Here is a 20772-nt window from a genome sequence, read left to right on the forward strand (position 1 = left end):
TCACGGGGAGAGCGTGCCAGCCTCCAGCGACAGCACCGTGAACGGGAGCTCCTGGCGCCCAGCCACCCGCAGCTCCGCCCGCAGCGCCGCCGCCCGCCCAGCGCACGCCGCCGCAGGCGCCGGGGAGCTCCGCCCTCCGCGGCCGGCAGGGGGCGCGCGCGCGCCGAGGCCCCGCCCCTGGGACGCGTGCGCGGGGCGTGCCCGCCGCCAGGCATCAGCAATCTATCGGCGAGCGGCGGGTGGGCGGTGCTTCCGGGCGCTCGCGCTCCAGAGCGGAGCGGACTGACGGCCGGACGTACGCACGCGAGGGGGCGGGCGGCGGCGGCGTGTCCTCAGGCGGCGGCGGCGGCGGCGGGCTCCGGGACCGGCAGCAGCACGCGGGAGGATGGCGGAGGCCTCGGACAAGCTCTACCGGGTGGAGTACGCCAAGAGCGGGCGCGCCTCCTGCAAGAAGTGCAGCGAGAGCATCCCCAAGGACGCGCTCCGCATGGCCATCATGGTGCAGGTGCGGAGGCCGCTTTGTGCGCGGGGGCCTCGGCGGCCGGACGGGAGGGCAGGCGGCGGGGCGGCCGGGCCCGGGCGTCGCCGCTCGCGGCCGGCGTGGAGCCCGCCGGGGCCCCCGCCGCGGGGTTTTGCCCATCTTGCAGGAAAAGCCCGGGAAATCGCCTGGAACTGGGTGCCGTTTGCTTCGTGAAAAGGAGGAACCGTTTCTGTCCCCGTTCGCCCCGGGGGCGGGGCGGGGCGGGGCGGGGCGCGTGCGGGTCTCGCGAGGCGGGTCCGACTGGAGCGACCTGGTTCTGGCGGATTTTGTCCCACTTCGGTGGCGACGGCCCGCATGAGGGTTGTTTAAGCTATTTTTGGCTGTCGTTTCAACACCCGCTCACCCTCATTTTTTTAATTATGCAAAGCTGCGCACCTTGGTGTCGTTTCTGCACAACGCGTTCACTCTGGCCTGATCTTTTTGTGTAAAAGAACATTCCCCCAAACTTCCCAGGCTCCTAGTGGGGTTCTCTCGATGCATGTGCAGCTGTCCGCCTTGAGTAAGCGTGGCCTCAGGGTTCCTCCTGGGGACTTCTTGGCAGATTGGGGATCCCCCTTCCCGGGTTCCCTGGGGCTTCGAGGACGCCCATGGGGTGGGAGGGCTCCGAGGTGGTGTCTGCAGGCCCCCCAGGGGTTCCTGCCTCCTCCCGCTTCCGTTTTGCGCAGGTGGTCGTGGTTCTCGCCCCCCCTGTCTCCCCACCTCAACATAAAGCTGCCTGGAGGCTCTGCGCGGGGCTCAGGGTCCAGAGAACCCGGTTTCCCTACCTGCGCGGGGCTCGGGGTCCAGGGAACCTGGTTTCCCTACCTGCGCGGGGCTCGGGGTCCAGGGAACCCGGTTTCCCTCCCTGCGCGGGGCTCGGGGTCCAGGGGACCTGGGTTCCCTCCCTGCGCGGGGCTCGGGGTCCAGGGAACCCGGTTTCCCTCCCTGCGCGGGGCCCGGGGTCCAGGGGACCTGGGTTCATTCCCTAGTGAGGCCTGGTATGTGGAGTGGCCGCAGGGTCCTCGGTGGGTCTTTAGTGCTGGGGGCGCGGGGGGAGTGGGTGTGAGGAGTTAGGTTATCTCATCTCATGACTGGGGTGTCCTCGGGGCTTCCCCAGCTCCGCACCTGACAGCACCTAATCACTTAAACTGGCCGAGCACCTGGTAGGTTCTAGGCCAGTGGTTCTCAACCTTCCTAATGCGGCGACCCTTTAATACAGTTCCTCATGTTGTGGTGACCCCCAATTTCATTGTTACAAATTGAACATAATGAAAGCATAGTGATTAACCACAAAAACAATATGTAGTTATATATGTGTTTTCCAGTGGTCTTAGGCGACCCCTGTGAAAGGGTCGTTCGACCCCCCAAAGGGGTCGCGACCCACAGGTTGAGAACCGCTGTTCTACGCACTGCGCTGGCTCCCAGGGGCACGAAGAGCCAGTGTGGATAAAAGGAAGGTGATGGTGCACAGTGTCAGGGGTGGGTGCCCTTGATGGCGCTTTGCCCGGGCATGTGTGCCCAGCGGGGCTGGTCCGGGGTCCTGTTCCCAGAGTGGCTGGCCGCTGAGGGTGGAGCGGCAGACCTGCCGTCAGAGGAGCCGCATCCCCACTGAGCAGCTGAGCTTTTCCTGATGCACGGGCGCTGATCCTAAGGTCTCCTCGACGCTGGGGCTCCTGTCTGGGCGGAAGGTCTGTGAGTTTAGAGGAGAACAGATTTGCATCTGCATCCTCAGCCTCTAGGTCCGTGGTTCTCAACCTTGGCTGCACATTAGAATCACCTGGGAATCTTCCTAAAATCCTGATTTCTTGGCCTCATCCTCCGGAAATTCTGTTTCTTTGTGACTAACGTTGTGGCCCCACCCCACAACAAAGAAACAGAATTTCCGGAGGATGAGGCCCAGAAATCAGGATTTTAGGAAGATTCCCAGGTGATTCTAATGTGCAGCCAAGGTTGAGAACCACTGAGCTAGATGGAGTCGTCACTTCCTCCCGCTAGGAGCACAGCCAGGAAGGCGTGCTAGCAGCGCCTGTGGCTATTGTCACAGTTGGTGATTACAGATCTTTTCACATCGCTTTACATCTGTGGGGATTTCTCTGAGAATTTACCCTTCTCACTGCCTCAAGATAACAGTAGTTATTCCTGTGGGGGCGCAATGGTTACCACGGTCCAGTAAGCTTTTCCAATGTCTTGGTAACTCTTTCAGTGCATTGGGTCCCATGTGTGAATCTGTCTTCTGTGCTTGCATTTTTATTTTATTTTATTATTTTAAATATATTTTTATTGATTTCACAGGTGGGGGGAATAGAAACCTCAATGATGAGAGAATCATTGATCAGCTGCCTCCTGCATGCCCCACACTAGGGGTCAAGCCCACGACCCAGGACTGTGCCCTTGATTGGAATTGAACCTGGGACCCTTCAGTCCACATGCCGACGCTCTATCCACTGAGCCAAACCAGCCAGGGCTGCATTTTTAAATGTTATTCTGAGAAGGGACACTAGGCTTCACCAGGCAGGGAGAGAGGACTCGGCCTGGTTGAGTGCAGACAGGAGACCTCAGTGAGCCGGTGTGCTGGGCAAGCCCTTGAGGCAGGGCAGCTCTGCCTGGAGGATGGCTCCGTGGGTGAACTTGATTGTGAAGGAGCCTTTGTTATTAAAAGTAAGTGTGTTCGTCCCTAATTGTAATGAGGGAGTGGAGTTTTAATTCCAAATGTCAAGTTGGTCCTCTGGGCTGACTGGTGGTCGGGGGTGGGGGCAGGAAGAAAGAAGCCATTCTTCGGGCTCTTGTACTTAAAAGCCTCTTTTGCATTTGTATGGGAGGGTGTTCTGGGAGTATCAAATACCTGATACTTCAGCTGGTGTGCCCGGAGGCAGCCGTGAGGGGCTGGGCTGGGAGGAGGCGGTGGTGAGTAATTTATCTGTCCTGTGGGGTTAGGGCCCGCTCCACCCATTGCTCTCTGGAGTGGGTGGGCAGTGGAGTGGCCAGGCGAGGACCCTGGTCTGGGATCGGTGCTCCGCACACAAAGATTCTGCCACTGGTGAGAGCCATGCGGCTGCCGAGTGGAGTGATAGCCACCGTCCGTGACCTTGGTCCAGCTCACTTCCTGTCCGGTCATTCTCAGTCCTAAGGTCTGGGTGAGGCTTTCCTTTGGTCAAAGATTCTTCCTCTTGAGGGAGATGGGGCCCAGTCACCCACGCGGGGGCCACAGCACCCAGACCAAGGTTAAAGGGCAGGATGAGGCCCTGGCCGAGCCTAGAAGATGGGGCGCAGGCACGGGTTCCAGTGTGGGGCAAAGCCACTGCGCGCGGTCCTCCCCTGCGTGGACATCGCACAGGAGGGGTAGGCAAGGTGCCACGGCTGGAGCAGAAAGTGCCGTTTCCCTGCATCGGACGGGGTGAGCTCTGGGCCGAGGAATCAGCTGACGTTGCTGTAAACCAGACTGATGCTGAGAAGTCCTTGATGTGCCCACCTCCACCTTCCATTTTAATCTGTTAAGTCTGGAAAGAGGCCCCTCACTGCCCAGCCCTAACCTTCCGTTTTAATCTATTAAATCTGGAAAGGGGCCACTCCCATAGGAGGCGAGGGCTAGTTGGGAGACCCTGCCACTGCTCTTCACAGTATTTCCGCTGTCCCCACACTCCATCCTAAAGTTCTCTGTGGTATTTACTTTTAAAGCTCTTAATGTCTCTATTTCATCTGCGTGACATTTGGCCTTCGGTTCGTCTGCAGCAGCAGGTGCTTGCGGGCTCCCTTGCTTTGTCAGACCGGGGTGTATTTTTAAGTAGCTCTTCCCACCCAGCCTCATAGAGGAAAGAACCGTGGTGCCAGACCTGCCCTGTGGGCACCACCTCCCCTGGGACCAGTGGGGGTGCTGGTGTCCACCCAGACGCAGTTGAGTGTGCCAGGCCAGATAAATGCCAGTGTTTGTGCACTCTGCCGGGCACTGTCACCGCGCTCTGTGAGGCTGGGAGTGCCTGGCACTGTGGCACTGACGGTACCAACCCAACTGTGAGGCTTCCAGGAAGGAGAGCCTCCAGGAAGAGCCTCCAGGAGAGGTGACCCCCTTTCCCGCGGGGCCCGACTTCCCAGTTCCTGCGGCGGGAAATGGTTCTTCCCGAAGGTGGTGACAAGCCCAGGAGTTCTGTTGTCGGCCCTGGCTGGCCTGCTCCCCTGATCCATTCTCTCCCCCCCCCCCCACCCCCCCATGGAAGTTAATTCATTCCATTCCCATCTCTGTGGCTGCTCCTTTTCTGACACATCCTCTCCGCCTTGCTGTTGCCTGGGCCTAGCTCAGTGATGGCGAACCTATGACACGCGTGTCAGAGGGGACACTCGAACTCATTTTTTTTGGTTGATTTTTCTTTGTTAAACGGCATTTAAATATATAAAATAAATATCAAAAATATAAGTCTTTGTTTTACTGTGGTTGCAAAGATCAAAAAATTTCTGTATGTGACACGCACCAGAGTTAAGGTAGGGTTTTCCAAAATGCTGACACGCTGAGCTCAAAAGGTTCGCCATCACTGGCCCAGCTCCTTGTCACTCTAACTGCAGCGGCTCTTCCGGGCCCTTTTGGGGCCGCGCAGGCCCTCGGAGTCCGGCCTGGCTCCTGGGCAGACCCCGCAGAGCCAGGACATGGACACGCGTCTTGTGTGCGTGTTCCTGTGCTCAGAGGTGGAGCGTGTCGCTGGGACGCGGCGTGGCTGCACAGGTACATGGGCACGGTCCTGTACAGAATGCCACCATTCCCACAGGGTCCCGCGTCTGGGCGCGGCTCGGCCGGCAGCAGCTCTCGGCTGTTGGGGAGGAGCCTGAAGAGCCGTGCGGAATGCGCTGCTGCTGTTTCCCGTGCGTTGGCACCCTCCCGGGGCCGTGGGGGGCACGGGCAAGGCTGCCCGGGTTCACAGATCAGGAAACCCGGGCGCGATCGGTTTCGTGCTGAGGGTTGGGCTCGAGGCTGCTCGGAGGCCAACTAACTGTCCTTTCCCCTCTGATTCTCCTTCCAGTCGCCCATGTTCGACGGCAAGGTTCCGCACTGGTACCACTTCTCCTGCTTCTGGAAGGTCGGCCACTCCATCTGGCAGCCTGATGTCGAGGTGGACGGCTTCTCGGAGCTCCGCTGGGACGACCAGCAGAAAGTGAAGAAGACGGCAGAGGCCGGAGGAGTGGCAGGTCCGCACACACACACACCGGGGAGGCCGCGCCTGGGACTCCCAACCCAGAGCTTCCGGGGCCTTTCCCAGAGGAGCTCCGCCCTCCTTTCTCACCCGTGCCCGCAGAGAACCGCGGCCTGCTGCAGGACCGATGCTGGAACTGTGGTCTTTAGAAGTTGTTGTTTTAATAGACTTCACTTTGTAGAGCAGTTTTAGGTTCATAGCAAAATGAAACAGAAAAAGTAGAGAGTTCCCGTATTCCTCCCGACCCACAGAAGCCTGGCCTCCCCATCGTCAGCACCCTCCATAGTTCCGGTCGCATTCGCTCGTGGTGGACAGTCTGTGGACAGTGCACAATGGCCTGTATCTATCCTTATAACAGAGTATTTCTCACTGCCCTAAGTCCTCTGCGCTTCCTCTGTTCGTCTTTCCTCTCCCCTACCCTCTGGCCAGCACTGATCATACTGTCTCCGTGGCTCTCTTTGCTCAGGAGGTCCTACAGTTGGAATCACAGGGAGCTTCCCAGATTGGCTTACTTCACGTCAGTATGCATTTAAGGTTCCTGCCTGCCTTTTCCGGGTGGCGGTTGTTAATCCTCTCCCGAGTACATGCTTAGAGAGAGGGGGAGAGGGAGACATCAGAGTGAGAGAGAAACAGACAGGTTGCCTTCCGTATGCGCCTCGACTGGGGCCACAACCCAGGGATGTGCCCCGACTCGGAACCAAACCGACAACCTTTCGGCGCACAGGACAACACTCATCCCACTGAGCCACTCTGGCCGGTCTCTTCATGGTCTGATAGCTCATTTTTCTTTCTTTTAGCTCATTTCTTTTTAATGCTGAATAATATTCTCTTATCTAGATGTAGTAATATATCCATACTGGTAACTAGTTTATTTATACTGAAGGACATCTTGGTTGCTTCCAAGTTTGGGCAGTTATTAATAAGTATAAACATGTAGGGTTTTTGTTGGTTTTTGAGTTTTTATGAGTTTATTTGCACCCTCATATGAAGGTTTTATGTGGACCTAAGTTTTTCAGCTTGTTTGGGTAAATATTGAGGAACGTGATTTCTAGGTTGTGTGTTTAGTTTGTGAGAAGCTGCCAATCTCTCAGATGGCCGTAGCATTTTTAGAATTTCCATCAGCAACGAGTGACAATTTCTGTGGCTCCACATCTCCGCCAGCGTTTGGTGTTGTCGGTGTTTTGTATTTTGACCTTTCTAATAGGTGTGTAGTAGTGTCTTGTTTTAATTTGTAGTAAGAAGGCTGTTCAGATATTTTCCCCATTTTTTGTTTGTTTTGAGTTTTAAGAGCTCTTTGTATATTTTAAATAACTGTGCTTGAAAATACATTTTTCCCGGTCTGTAGCTTGTCTTTCTCATTCTCTACAATGTCTTCCATGGATTGTGTCTGGTACTGTATCTAAAAAGTCATCATCATACCCGAGCTCTGCTAGAGTTTCTCCTCTGTTGTCATGAGTTCTATGGTTTTGTGTTACACATGACATTTAAGTCTGTGGTCCATTTTGAGTTAATTTCCGCAGTGGGTATGAAGTCTGTCTTGCTCAGTGTTTTGCATGTGGATGTCCAATTATCCCAGCACCACTGGTTGAAAAGTGTGCCCAGCCAGCTCAGCCAAGGGTCCCGCAAGCCTGAGTGAGGGTGGTGAAGTACGAAGAAATGACAGACAAAGAGAATGAGCTGGGTCTAGGGGGATCTCCTGTGCCTGGCTGAGGCCACAGAGAGAGACCCAGGCGAAAACTGAGCCTTTATTTTATAGCCAGAGGTAAACAAGGTAGTGGTCACCATAGTTACCGTGTTCTTGTGAGTTTCACTTGTTCTGGCAGCACTTGCTGCATCTCCAACAGTGGGGGGGGTGGGGGATGCCAGAGGAAGTGGAGAGAGGTGGAAGGTGAGACGGCCACCAGCTAACATGGAGCTGTTTCCAAGAGCCTGTCTGAGAAAGATTTTATTTTATTGCCCGAAAAGAAGCTGTGTTCACCAGCCACAGTGGTTAGAAGTGGCGTAGAGGAAACGGGCCGACTGCAGCCACCCAGAACGTCCGTGTCCTCGTGGAAGAGCCCCAGGGGTGTGGCGGGGAGGCCGGGACGCGGCTGTGAGCTGAGCGTGGCTGTGTTTGATTCTTCAGGCAAAGGCCAAGGCGGAGCGGGCGGCAAGCCGGAGAAGACGCTGGGCGACTTTGCGGCCGAGTACGCCAAGTCCAACCGGAGCACCTGCAAGGGCTGCCTGGAGAGGATCGACAAGGTGAGGCCTGGCTCCAGTCCTGGCTCGGGGTCCTTCCACGGGGTGTCGCTGGATCTCCCAAAGGGAGAGAGAAGTACGGGCTGTGAGTGCTCGCTCAGCGCTCCTGCTTAAAAATAAAGGGAAGATCTTAACAGGCAGGCGGTTACGGTGACTTCCAGTCCGGCCTGGCCCTAATTACTCCGGGTCCAGCCCCATGTCTGTAACTGTATCCACTTTTAGAAGATCAGGTTTTGGGGGGAGGGGGAGTTAAAGGGTTTACATGAGGGGTCTCTTCTGGGTTTGGCAGTGGCCGAGAAGGCTGTGGGTCTGTTTTATGGGAGCATTAAGTTTAAGGAGTGAGTTTGTTCCCTGGTGCGAGCCTCCAGGTTTCTTCGACTTCATCAGAGCAACTTCATTAACCACCCTTTCCTCCCAGTTGTCCCTGAAGAAAGACAGCCGACTGGGGACGCCACCTGGACAATTCCGTTTGATTAGTTTGAGGTTTTTGCTCCTTGGAGTGCTGTGCCAGAAATTTGGAGATGGGCAGTGGGCTTTAGAAAGGAAAATCATGACATTATTAAAAGATCTCCAGCTTCCTTCAGTCACTACAAATTTGAGGCAAAAGTTTAGGTTCTGAGGGGAATGTGAGGAGTTGTGTGTGTGGAGTGATGCTTGCCCTGAAGTGGAGTTCTGCAAAGTGTCAGCACCCCTCAGCTGTGTTGCCCGGGTCTGGGGCTCATGGTCATGGAACTCTCCTAGGAGTGTCAGGCCTGGAATTGTGAAGCTGGCAGGATGGAAGGACTAGGTCAACAGGAGGAAGGGGAGTGGGGGGAGGGGGGGGCGGCCAGGAAACCCCTGCTGGGACTGGAGGCCTGCCTCAGGCTCTTGGGCCTGCAGTGTAGCGTCCGGGTGCGGGTGGGGTCCTTGGCGCTGCCCCGTCTGCGGTACAGGAACCTCCAGTTTGGGGTGCGGTGAAGAAGGAGACTTCATTCCGTGCAGATAGTCTCAGTGGTGGTGCTAGAGCACAGCTGTGACTCACACTAGGGAAATGCAGTCCCATCCTGGGGAGGGGGGGTCTCCTAGCCAGAGCGGAGATGGCTTATGTGGGCAGAAATCCCCGCCCCTGGTCCGGGGTGGTTCCAAGGTGTTCCATCCTCATGCAAATGAGGACTCCAGATTCTCTGATTGGTCCAGAGGCACTGTCCTGATTAGTCCAAATAGAGCCACTCTGATTGGCCAGAGCTATGCAGCTCTGGATGGGGAAGATGAAATAAGATTCCAGGAACTCCTTTATGGGGGCTGACTCAGGTGGCGGAAACAGTGCAGGCCTCTCCCTGCAGTGCAGTTGGCGTGAGAGGCCCTTCTGTAGAAAGCGCTGCTGGGCCCTGTTTTGCTCTGTTTTAACTGGAGCCTAGTTACCACCAGGGGCCCTTCTCAGTAGGTGTCTTTCTCAGGGTTGACAGTTACCCCGTCCTTGACTTGCCCGGGCAAATAGATAACTAGTTGAAGTTGAGTCCGTTTAAAATGGGGGAGCAGGGGCTTGAGGGTAACACAGTCACTGGTGGGATAACAGTGCCAGGACCCCCAGCAGGCCGCACGTGGCCCTTGAGGCGGCCTGAGGCCTCGCTGGCTGGGGCAGGGGCTGGCTTGGTCGCCCGGTCCTGTGTCGCCCGGCCGCCCTCGTCTCAGCCCCACATGTGGTTTCTCCTGTAGGGCCAGGTGCGCCTGTCCAAGAAGATGCTGGACCCGGAGAAGCCCCAGCTGGGCATGATTGACCGCTGGTACCACCCAGAGTGCTTTGTTGAGCACAGGGAGGAGCTGGGCTTCCGGCCCGAATACAGTGCGAGCCTGCTCAAGGGCTTCAGCCTGCTGGCTCCCGAGGATAAGGAAGCGCTGGAGAAGCAGCTCCCGGGAGTCAAGAGCGAAGTGTGGGTGGAGGGCCCAGGGGAGGGGGTGGGGGTTCAGTGAGGGGCTTGGTGGAGGCCCAGAGCTCCCACAGGTGCATACCAGTCCTGTGTGTCCCCCGGCTAACCTTGAGAAAGCCCGGGTGCCGACTGAGGGGCGGTGACGGCTCAGCGCAGGAAGGGCCGTAGGGTGCTCCTGGTGTCTGATCCTGGGGCCCCTGCGTGACCCAGTTTCCTGTCCCCGTGGCCTCCTGTGGACATGTTCCTTTGTGCCTGGGTGTCCCTGAGAAATGGTGCTGGGAGGATCGTCACAGGTTTTTAATGAGTTGGGAGGGGAGCAGTTCCCTGGTTTAAGGTTTGGAATGGCACAGGTGTCATATGGTGCTAACATTAGGATGGGCAGTGCCTCCGTACGGGGTTGCCCTGAGGCTCTGGAGCAACCCCGCGATTGCTCCTTGGCAACTGAGTATGTTCTGAAGGGGATGAAGTCCATGCAAACACTCCCTGAGAGGCGGCCAGCTGGGCCTGCAGAGAAGAGTTGAGATAACAAGATATGTCATTGGATGTCTGCGTTCTCGTGGCTCTGGTTCTCTCTTACATTCTGTGTCTCTTTCAGAAAGAGGAAAGGCGACGAGGTTGATGGGCTAGACCAAGTGCCCAAGAAGAAACCTAAGAAAGAGAAAGACAAGCTTGAAAAGGCTCTCAAGGTGAGTTCTGAGCTGTGTCCTTGGCCATTCTGCCCAGTTCTTCCCTCGCTCTGGGAAGAGAGCTCAAGGAGGTGTGCGTGTCCCTTACCCAGACCTTTAGGAATTCCCAAGTGGATAGCTGCTGTTAAAAGGGCTGGTTCCCCCCCACCCCCACCCCCACCCCCCCGTGGCTTCCTTCCTTCCTCCCAAAGGGATAGTTCCTATTTGAGGAGAACTCCCCTTGGGCTCCAGGTGCCAGACCAGCACCCAGGCTCAGGCAGGAGCTGAGTCAGGCCCCAGGCACCGGCCTCACTGAGCTGGCAGATTCCTGCTTCAGCCACACAGTACATCAGATGAAGCTCTCTTGTTTAAAAGAAAAAGGAAGAGAAGTCAGCATAGTGGAAGGAGGACTACCCGTCCAATCAGTGGTCACTGACCAGAGAGTCATCACTGTTGGTTACACATGCATTGAAGCGAAGTACAGATAACTAATCAGAAAATGCCAGCTGTCGGGGATCTAGGGGAGAACACGCCGTCTCTCTCAGGAACCCGGTTTCCATGAGAAACCATCTGCTTGGCTCTCGTACATAAGCACTCAGTTTTTCCCTGTGGTGTGAGCATTAGAAGCAATTTCTCATCTTGTTCCAGTTGTTGGAGCAGAAGGACAATGTGGTGTGGTTGCCCTTCGTAAAAAACGTTTGCTGTGGCCCACAGCTGGCTGCAGTAGAGTGGCGGTGCTGTTGGCACTGAGGAAATAGGTGGTTGGACACCCCCTCCCCGTGCACTCTCAGATTGGGGGGCCGGCCACGCCCGCCTCCCTGCGCCGGATGTCGGGCTGACAACCCTGGGAGCTTCCAGGCTCCTTCCTGAGTCTCCGGTGTTGGTTTCTGGGGGGCCGATTCCAGGGACCCTGGTTCCCGGACAGCAGCCCCCCCCGCCCCGCGTCCCCCCCGTGGTCTCCTCCCCACCTTCCCAGGTGGTGAGAGGCTGCGCTCTGGGCTTGCCTTGGCGTCCACAGGAGGCACTGGGCGCACACTTCCCTGTTGCTGAGACTGACGTTGGGGTGCAGCTCAGTTAGCATGTGGTTGGAGACGAGCAAGGCCAATGGGATCCCCTGGTGGTGGGTTTCTCTCTCTGAAGAGCTGGTCTCTCAGCGGCTGGGTCTTGTCCTCAGGCCCAGAACGACCTGATCTGGAACACCAAGGATGAGCTCAAGAAAGCGTGCTCGACCAATGACCTGAAAGAGCTGCTCATCTTCAACAAGCAGCAAGTGCCCTCCGGGGAGTCGGCGGTGAGCTGCCCTTGTGTTACGTGAGCCGTGTGGGACTGTGGAGTGACTGTCCTCTCGGACGGTGGGAGGCCCTCGGTTGAACGCCTGCCGGTATTACTGGGCGAGTGACAGTCCGTGGTTGTGTTGCATGGTCATCATCATATCGTCGTGGTCACCATTTCCCAGGGGCAGGGAGGGGCGGGCTCCTCCCCAAGGCAGCCCGTGGTTAGGATTTGGGTGAGGACTGACGGGGCCTCTGGCCTTGTATATTCACGCCACACTGGCCTGAGGAGCCCTCTGCTGCCTTCTGCCCGAACTGCCCGGGCTGTGAGGCTGTGGAGGGAGCAGGACCACCACCTCGTGAGACCAGCCTCCCCAGCAGGCCTGCCCTGCCGTCTCTGGGGAGAGGGGGCACTGTTCTGTGCAGAAGCAGTGGGTGCTCTGGCTCTCCCTTTACGTCTAAATCCCCGAGGGCAGTGGGAACTGCAGGAACGTGCATGGACTTAAAAGTACAAAAATCTAAGCTCCACCTGTCAACCAGCCGGCCAGGGGGTGGGCAGTTAGTGAGCCTGGGGGCCAGCCCTCTTCTGCGTTGGTGAGTGCAGTTTGTGCAGAGTCTTCATTTCACGCGGGGAACGTCACTCTGTAGCCCCTCCTTTGTCTCTGACACGCGTCTCCACTGGCAGATCTTGGACCGCGTGGCTGACGGCATCGTGTTCGGTGCCCTCCTGCCCTGCGAGGCGTGCTCGGGCCAGCTGGTCTTCAAGAGTGACGCCTACTACTGCACGGGGGACATCACTGCCTGGACCAAGTGTATGGTTAGGACCCAGACGCCCAGCCGGAAGGAGTGGGTGACTCCAAAGGTAAGTGGGGGGCCCTGGGGTCTGTCGCCAGAAAAACATGGTCCCCTCACTCCAAGCTGCCACGCCGGCAGGGCAGCATTCTGCAGACTTCTTACAGCTGATCCATCCTCATAATTAGAATATAAAATTATATTATTGGCTCCATGGTTTAAAAACTTCACAAATGTAGAACCACAGCACTTCGTGCTGGAGTGCAGGTTTGTCCAATCGGAGTAAAGTCCTCCTGCTGGCAGACTGGATCATTTCTGTTCCTGCTCAGCAAGTGCTTACTCAGTGCCAGGCACTGCTCTAAGCTCAGGGGACAGATGGCGAGTAAGTGGATCATTCCTGCCTTTATGTCAGGAGACTTTTTCTTAAGAATATTTTTTTTGCTTTTATGCTAAAGGGGGAACTGGCTCCAGGGTTCAGTTATCTTCTATTTTGACCTCTTATAATGGAACTACATGTTGAATTCTCAGGTGCAAAATCTCAATTGAGGAACCTCATTTGGAATTGTGGACGGGGTTGGGGGGGTGTTGACAGGATCTTTGGGGGCTTGGCTGCTGGAAGGACTCCACCTGTGTCCTCAAACTCAGGTTGAGCTGGCACCCAGCTGCCTGGGGCAGAGGTGGGACGCCACTAACTAGGATTTGGGGTTTGATCATCCAGTTATCTCTCCCTGTGCATACTTCTGGGGGGGCGAGCATTGGAATGGTGCTCTGTAGGAAGCACTTGGTCGTTGGGACTTGAGTGCCCCATGGGCACTGCTAACCCAGCATCTGGAACAGGACTCCATGGTTCCGCCGGCCCTCCTGCCCGGGCTCATTCGTTTCCGGCCTCCTCTGCCCGCGACCATAATTTACTCCCTCCCTCTCAGTCCTTTCTCTGTACGTTTTCTTGAGGATCACTCAGCAAATTTGGTCTTGTTGCCTCCCGCACCCTTAATGTCTTACAGTGATTCCTCAGTTCCTATAGAAATACTAGTATTTTCAGTTTTTCTGAATATGCAGGTGTAACGGGCCCTTGTGTGGTATTTGTATTCCTTTTATCTTTGAGAAAATAATAAAGTAAGTAACGTGAACTATTTTGTGCTTTATGTATTAACCAGAGGCCTGGTGCATGGATTTGTGCACCTTGAAAGTAAATTAATTAGAAGGTGGCCAGCGGGGCGGACGTGGGCGAGACTGGCCAGACACGCCCTGTAGCCGACCTCCTGTGGTCCCTCCCTGGCTGGCCGCACCTGGGGCAGTGCCGGGGCTCGAAGGGCATCCGTGGGGTGTGTGTGGAGGGTCCCTCGGGCTGGCCTGTGGGGATCAGCTGAAACCAGCAGTCCGACATCCCCTGAGGGGCCCCGGAGTGCGAGAGGGCACTCTGCAAAGTTGCTGTCTCTCAGCAGCTCCTGCATTGAGCACCTGCCCCCTGGTGGTCATTGCGCATCGTAGCTACTGGTTGGACGGTTGCTTAGATTGCACAGCATATATATACATGTGAATATATACTTTTTTCCCAAGGATACGTTTATTGATTTTTTTAGGCCGGCGGGGGGGGGGGGGGGGCTGCGGAGAAACATCCATCAGTTGCCTCCTACTTATGCCCTGACCGGGAATCAAGCCCACAACCTTTTAATGTATTGGACAGCACTCCATCCAAGCCACCCAGCCAGGACTAGCCTCTACCTATATTTTTAAAGGAGTATTTTAAAAGGGTATCTGCAACCCTGACCAATGTGGCTCAATTGGTTGAGCATCACCCCATGTACTAAGAGGTCCCCAGTTTGATTCCCCTTCAGGGCACATGCCAGGGTTGCAGGCTTGATCCCTGGTAGGAGGCATGCGGGAGGCAGCCAATCGATGTTTCTCTCTTTCTCCCTTCCCCTCTCTAAAATCAATAAAAATATATTTTTTAAAAGGTATCTGTATGTGTGAGGCAGTTTTCTCAGGTCCACAGCTTGCTTGTTGTCCATGCAAGTTCGTGGATTTGTAGACTTCATGTAGTCCCTCTGCTGTCCCCAGGGTCTTGGCCCACAGAGTCAAGGTCGGCTCCTTAACTTGGAACTCCCAGCCCTACCCAAAGCCCTTCGTGATCTGGCTGTGTTGGCCTTCTGTGGCCCTTTTCTGCCACCCTTTCCTCCTTACATACCACTCTCACTACCCCTGTGTACACACAAACCTCTAATCCTTTGCACTTCCAGCCACAGGGAGCTAACTACCCATGGTTCCCAGCAACCACGGTAAGTCAGTCTCATGCCTTTGCTTAGCCCTGTTAGAGGCTGCTGTGCGGTCACTGCCTCTGAGGACCCTTCCAGCATTCCTCGTCTTGCAGCCCCAGAGCACGCCGCTGGCTAGAACTTGGCTCCTGGGTTACCGCTTGCCTTGGTGGAACTTCCCCAAGGGCAGAAACTGTCTCTTTAGCCTCACTGTGACATGTGACACGATAGGTGCTCGGCATATGTTGGGAATGAGGCTGTTGCCTCTTTCATCCAGCAGGCGTTCAGTGAACGTGGTTACAGTAGGGAGGGCTGCTTCTTGATTGGATGAAGACTTAGGTGCGTAAGATCTATAGTGTTCCCTGAACTTCACGTACAGTAGCCCCCCTTATCTGCAGGGCATAGGCCCAGTGGATGACTAAGACCGTGGATAATGCCAAGCCCTATACATGTTAAGTAAAATAAGGATGACTTTAAACACAGCACTGCGATATCATGACACTCGACCCCATAACTGGAATGGCTATTAAATGACTAGTGGGCAGGTAGCGTATACAGTGAGGCGAGGCTGGACAAAGGGATTATTCATATGGTGTGAGCTTTAAAACTTCAAAAACTGCAGCTAGACCCTGGAGTGTGAACCCAGGGGGTTGCAGTTTGATTTCCCGGCAGAGCACACGCCCAGGTTGCAGGCTTGATCCCCAGTAGGGGATGTGCAGGAGGCAGCCAGTCAATGATTCCATGATTTGCTCTCATCATTGATGTTTCTATCTCTCTCTCCCTTTCCCTTTCTCTCTGAAATCAATAAAAATATTTCAAAAACAACATGGCTAAGTGGGGACCTACTGTATTTGATGTTGTGACCACTCAGCACAGCCCATTGTAGATCGCATGGGATGAAGATAACTATGTTGATGCTAGAATCTGCATTGAACATTGACCGTGCCTGGGCTCTCTGCTGTGTGTTTTTTCTAAGGAGTGTAGGGAATTGCCCTGATTTCCATCTGCGTGATCTCTCCCAGTGTGTGCAGTCTTTGGGGGCTTTTCGTCATGGGATGGGCATGTGAACCCAGAGAGATTGACTCTGGAGGAGAAAAACTTGAGAAGGAGGCCTGGGGGTGGTAGTCTGGGTTCAACAGTGGTTCACGGATAGCAAACTTGTTTTTTAAAGCATTTTTTACCACTTCCACAGTACAAGCTCTAACAGAATTGAGTTTGCCATCTGTGAACCACTGTTGAACCCAGACTACCAACTCCAGGCTTCATTCTCAAGTTGTTCCCCTCCAGAGTCAATCTCTCTGGGTGCTAGAAATAACTACCATATCTGTAATAATTACTTCATACTAAAAGCCTCACATTTTCTTAATGTTATTCTTTTTTTAAAATATATTTTTATTGATTTCAGAATGGAAGGGGGCGAGAGAGAGAAACATCAATGATGAATGAGAATCACTGCTTGGCTGCCTCCTGCACGCCCCACTCTGGTGTTCAAGCCCACAACCCTGGCATGTGCCCTTCACTAGAATCGAACCTGCGACCCTTCATTCCGAAGGCCGATGCTCTATCCACTGAGCCAAACCAGCCAGGGCCTTAATATTATTATTTATTAGGGGCCCGTTGCACGAAATTCATGCACTGGGAGTGGGGTCCCTTAGCCCAGCCTGTACCCTCTCACAGGCTGGGAACCGCCCTCAGGGGATGTCCTACTGACGGCTTAGGCCTGCCATCTTTGTTGGGTTAATTTGCATACTCACTCCTGATTGGGTGGTGGTTATTGTGGAGGGACAGTCAATTTGCATCTTTCTCTTTTATTATATAGGATTATAAAAAGATTTTTTTTTATCTGGACAACAGAAATGATCTTGGCTCTATCAGGTGATTATTTCAAGGAGAACTGGCTTCTTAACTGAAACTTAAATTCCTCAGGAATTCCGAGAAATCCCTTACCTCAAGAAACTGAAGGTCAAAAAGCAGGACCGTATATTCCCCCCTGAGACCAGTGCCCCAGTGGCAGCAGCACCGCCGCCTTCCACAGCCTCGGCGCCCACTACTGTGAACTCTTCTGCCCCACCAGGTAGAGCTCCAGGGCGGGGGGCATGGGGGTGGGGGGCTGAGGTCCTGTTCTTTGGGGGAACAGGCTGTCTCTCTCTGTTCACTGTTGCTGGTCCTATGAGGAAGCCCTATCTTGGGTGCCCCTCCTCCCCCCCGCACCCAGCAGGAGCAGGGAGGCCAGGCAGATAGCCTTATCTGGAATGGCCTACCCTGCCCAACTACGACAGAGCATCTCCGGTCTCGCTGTCCTGCCTCCAGCAGCCCTGCACCCACCAGGCATCCAGAGCTGCCGTGACGCTGGGCTCCTGTGCACGCAGAGGCCCCTGTGTGCTGGTCAGCGTTAGTGAGAGATGCTCGCACCAGCAGCGAGCAGTGAGATCAGTTTGTGTTTTTCTCGGGAGAAAGCCCCGCTGCCTTTGTGTACTCAGGGACACGAGGGCTGGCAGGACTTTTCCCTGCGGCACCTCCTGTCCAGGATGTCGCCAGCACTGCCCCCCCATCAGCCGTGGCGCACCCCGTGCAGGGCTCTCTGGCCAGGCCAAGTGCTTTCCCCGGAATCAGTTGTCTCCAGTCGTTGTGAACGAAGCTTTGCGTTGTCATGGACTTGTCCAGTTTTTTAATGGGGTCAATTACTAAGTATTGCATAAGAAATTGCAGTTTGGTTGTAAATGGGAGAAGAAGAATAAAAGTAATTGGGCGTTCACGCAACCTACCTCTCTGCTTCCCATCCTCTGCCGGCTTCCTGTCCCTGGTCCCCGGGGCTCCCAAGTCCAGCCTCTGCCCAGGGATGAGTGCAGGGTCTCAGGCGGCACTTGGCTGGCTGTCCTGCTTTCCTGGTGCCTTTACTTCCGTTTGCGTAGACTTCCCTCGGGAGACGCCGGGGCTGTCCAGGGGCCCTGCAGCCTGCTCCTGAGAGGCTTCTTCCTGAGAGCGTGCTGCTGGCTTCCTGCCCCCGCCCCCTCCTGAATAGCAGCCCTGCCTCACGGCTCTGTTCTCCGTCCCAGATAAGCCGCTGTCCAACATGAAGATCCTGGCTCTCGGGAAGCTCTCCCGGAACAAGGACGAAGTGAAGGCCACCGTCGAGAAACTCGGGGGGAAGCTGACGGGGACGGCCAACAAGGCCTCGCTGTGCATCAGCACCAAGAGTGAGTGCAGCCTCATTGCAGCCCGAGACGGCGCGCTCTGCCTTTGGGGATCGTGCTGAGGGTTGAATGGGGGCGGGCTGAGGGCACGCAGCGTGTCGCGGACAGCAGGTTGCTCTGCTCTCAGGAAGGGCGGCCAGCGTGTGCACCTGGTGCCGCTGCTCCGACTGGAGCGGGTTCAGGCCCTTCTGCTCCCGCTAAGGACTGAGGCTGCTGTTCCGACTCCTGTCACCCGGCGCTCTGCCACAGGGGTTAGTAGGTTTGCTGCCAAAACAAAAGTTTGCAGCTGAAGTACATTTGGGAAATGCAGTTAAACAAAGGTAAATCGGTTTCTTTGCAGCATTATTACACTGACAACCACTGTAATAAGTCTCTGAGTCAGAGAGACAGCATGCAGCATTTTCCAAACATACTGCCTTCCGGGTCCTTTTTCTGTGAATGTTACTAACTTCTCATTCTGTAGAATGGTCTAGAGCAGGGGTGGGCAAACTTTTTGACTCGAGGGCCACAATGGGTTCTTAAACTGGACCGGAGGCCAGAACAAAAGCATGGATGGAGTGTTTGTGTGAACTAATATAAATTCAAAGTAAACATCATTACATAAAAGGGTACGGTCTTTTTAGTTTTATTCATTTCAAACGGGCTGTAGTTTGCCCACGGCTGGTCTAGAGGCATTAGCGCATCATGCTGTAGAGAAGGGGTGTTGCTGGGAAAGGCAGTTGTGGAAATAGCCCCAGAGCACGAGGCTGGGAGGACAGGCGAGCTGTGGGTGATGAGGGTCTGGGAGTAAGTATGACTCTAGAAATTTGAGATTTGACATCAGTTTTAAACTTGTTTATTCTTCCTTTTTCCTCCTGATTTGAACAGAGGAGGTGGAAAAGATGAATAAAAAGATGGAGGAAGTAAAAGAGGGCAACATTCGAGTGGTGTCTGAGGATTTCCTCCAGGATGTTGCTGCCTCAACCAAGAGCTTCCAGGAGCTGGTCTCAGCCCACCTCTTGTCCCCCTGGGGCGCCGCGGTGAAGGAGGAGCCTGTCGAAGTCGTGGCCCCAAAAGCAAAGTCGGGGGCTGCGGTCTCCAAAAAGAGCAAAGCCCCCGTCAAAGAGGAAGGTGAGGCCTGAGCTGCCCTCTGGGGACTGAGCCAGGGATGCCAGTGGCCCGTTGGGTCCTAGGTCACGGTCTGTCTCCGTCTGCATGTGCCCCTGAGACGGCCTGGGTGGTGGAAGGCGCACGGGTCCCGTGTTGGCATATGATACAAGTGGAAATGACCCACTTGTCCTGCTTCCCCTTTTAAATTTACTGTTTTTTGTTTTGTTTTTAAATTTACTTTTAATTTAATGTTCACATTTCTCTCTCCCCTTCCAAGGAAACAACAAATCTGAAAAGACAGTGAAATTAACTCTTAAAGGAGGGGCTGCTGTTGATCCTGATTCTGGTAAGCAAACAGGGCTGATGGGAGCAGAGTGGGGCCCGCCTTTGCCCTCGGGCTCCCACCACCACCACCCTGTCCTGAGAGCACGCACGCTTGTGGGGAACCTCCAGGGGTGGCGCTAGGGTGTTCAAGCAGGTGTGGACTCTGTGCAGACGCTTACCCCCGAGCACCCTGGCCCCTCCTGGAGGAGGAGCTAAGGGCCCTGCCTCCTGGCAGGTCTGGAACGCTCTGCGCACGTCCTGGAGAAAGGCGGGAAGGTCTTCAGCGCCACGCTGGGCCTGGTGGACATTGTTAAAGGAACCAACTCCTATTACAAGCTGCAGCTCCTGGAGGACGACAAAGGAAGCAGGTGTGCTCTGGGGCGGGGTGTTCGGGGAGCTGTGCTCCAGCAGAGGGTGGGCCCGCTCTGCTGTGCCGTCAGCCTCCGGACCCGCGTGTTCTCAGTGCCTGGGCCTCTGTCCCCTCACAAAGAGCGTGGGGTGTAGTGAGGCTTTCGGTGAGAGAGGAAGGACGCCCCCTGTCCTGACAGCCTGGCTCTCCTGGGTCCAGGCGGGCCATCTTAGGGGGGGTCACATAATCTCCCAACTCCTTTCTTACATTCCCTTGAAGATTCTAGTTTCTCATACCCTCACTCGTGTTTCTAAACTTCTGCAGCAAGTAAAGTTCGGCAAGAACTGAACTTCTAAATTTTACTTCAAACTCTGGTTACTAAAGATGTTTACATTTGCCTTTTTTGCTGTTATTTTTTAAACCTGATAGAACAAGGCGAGGGCCAGTTCTGGGGTGCTGAGGGGCTGGGCTGCTTTCTGCGTCCACACCACTGGTCGGTCTCCCTATTACAGCCAGCGTGGAGTGGGGCTGTGTGTGGGTGGAACGTTGTGTGGAAGGAACTCATTGAATTCTCACGGTGAAAATACTTTAAAAATTACTTTCATGTGTTAAACTGTTTTAGCTCATGGAAACCATTTACTCACTGTAACTCCAGGAGATGCAAAGGTTTCCTGGTGGGAAGGCAACCCCATGGTGGGGAGCCCAGGAAAGGAAAAGCCAGTGCCGCTGCAGCTAAACCCTGCTGGCTCCGTGTGTAAGCTTAGTTCCTCCCACCTCTTCACCTTTCACCGACCCTGCATTTAAAACGTGAACGTCATGCCCTGGCCGGTTTGGCTCAGTGGATAGAGCGTCGGCCTGCGGAATGAAGGGACCCGGGTTCGATTCCGGTCAAGGGCATGTACCTTGGTTGCAAGCACATCCCCAGTAGGGGGTGTGCAGGAGGCAGCTGATTGATGTTTCTCTCTCATCAATGTTTCTAACTCTCTATCCC

General features: G+C 55.1%; 1 protein-coding gene across 1 annotated transcript in view; it reads left to right on the forward strand.

The window, feature by feature from the left end:
* The first annotated feature begins 269 nt into the window (after positions 1-269).
* PARP1 (poly(ADP-ribose) polymerase 1) overlaps positions 270-20772 on the forward strand; it is a 35293-nt gene continuing 14790 nt past the window's right edge. Inside the window, exons 1-12 of the mRNA XM_081114454.1 lie at positions 270-505; positions 5527-5692; positions 7823-7938; positions 9631-9845; positions 10438-10528; positions 11682-11798; positions 12464-12640; positions 16752-16899; positions 17882-18022; positions 18887-19129; positions 19386-19454; positions 19668-19800. Coding sequence (XP_080970580.1) covers positions 386-505; positions 5527-5692; positions 7823-7938; positions 9631-9845; positions 10438-10528; positions 11682-11798; positions 12464-12640; positions 16752-16899; positions 17882-18022; positions 18887-19129; positions 19386-19454; positions 19668-19800 — 1736 coding nt within the window. The 5' untranslated portion in view covers positions 270-385. The remainder of the gene's footprint in view (positions 506-5526; positions 5693-7822; positions 7939-9630; positions 9846-10437; positions 10529-11681; positions 11799-12463; positions 12641-16751; positions 16900-17881; positions 18023-18886; positions 19130-19385; positions 19455-19667; positions 19801-20772) is intronic.

Source organism: Myotis nattereri, assembly GCF_964212035.1.
Source record: "Myotis nattereri genome assembly, chromosome: 20".
Lineage (NCBI taxonomy): Eukaryota > Metazoa > Chordata > Mammalia > Chiroptera > Vespertilionidae > Myotis > Myotis nattereri.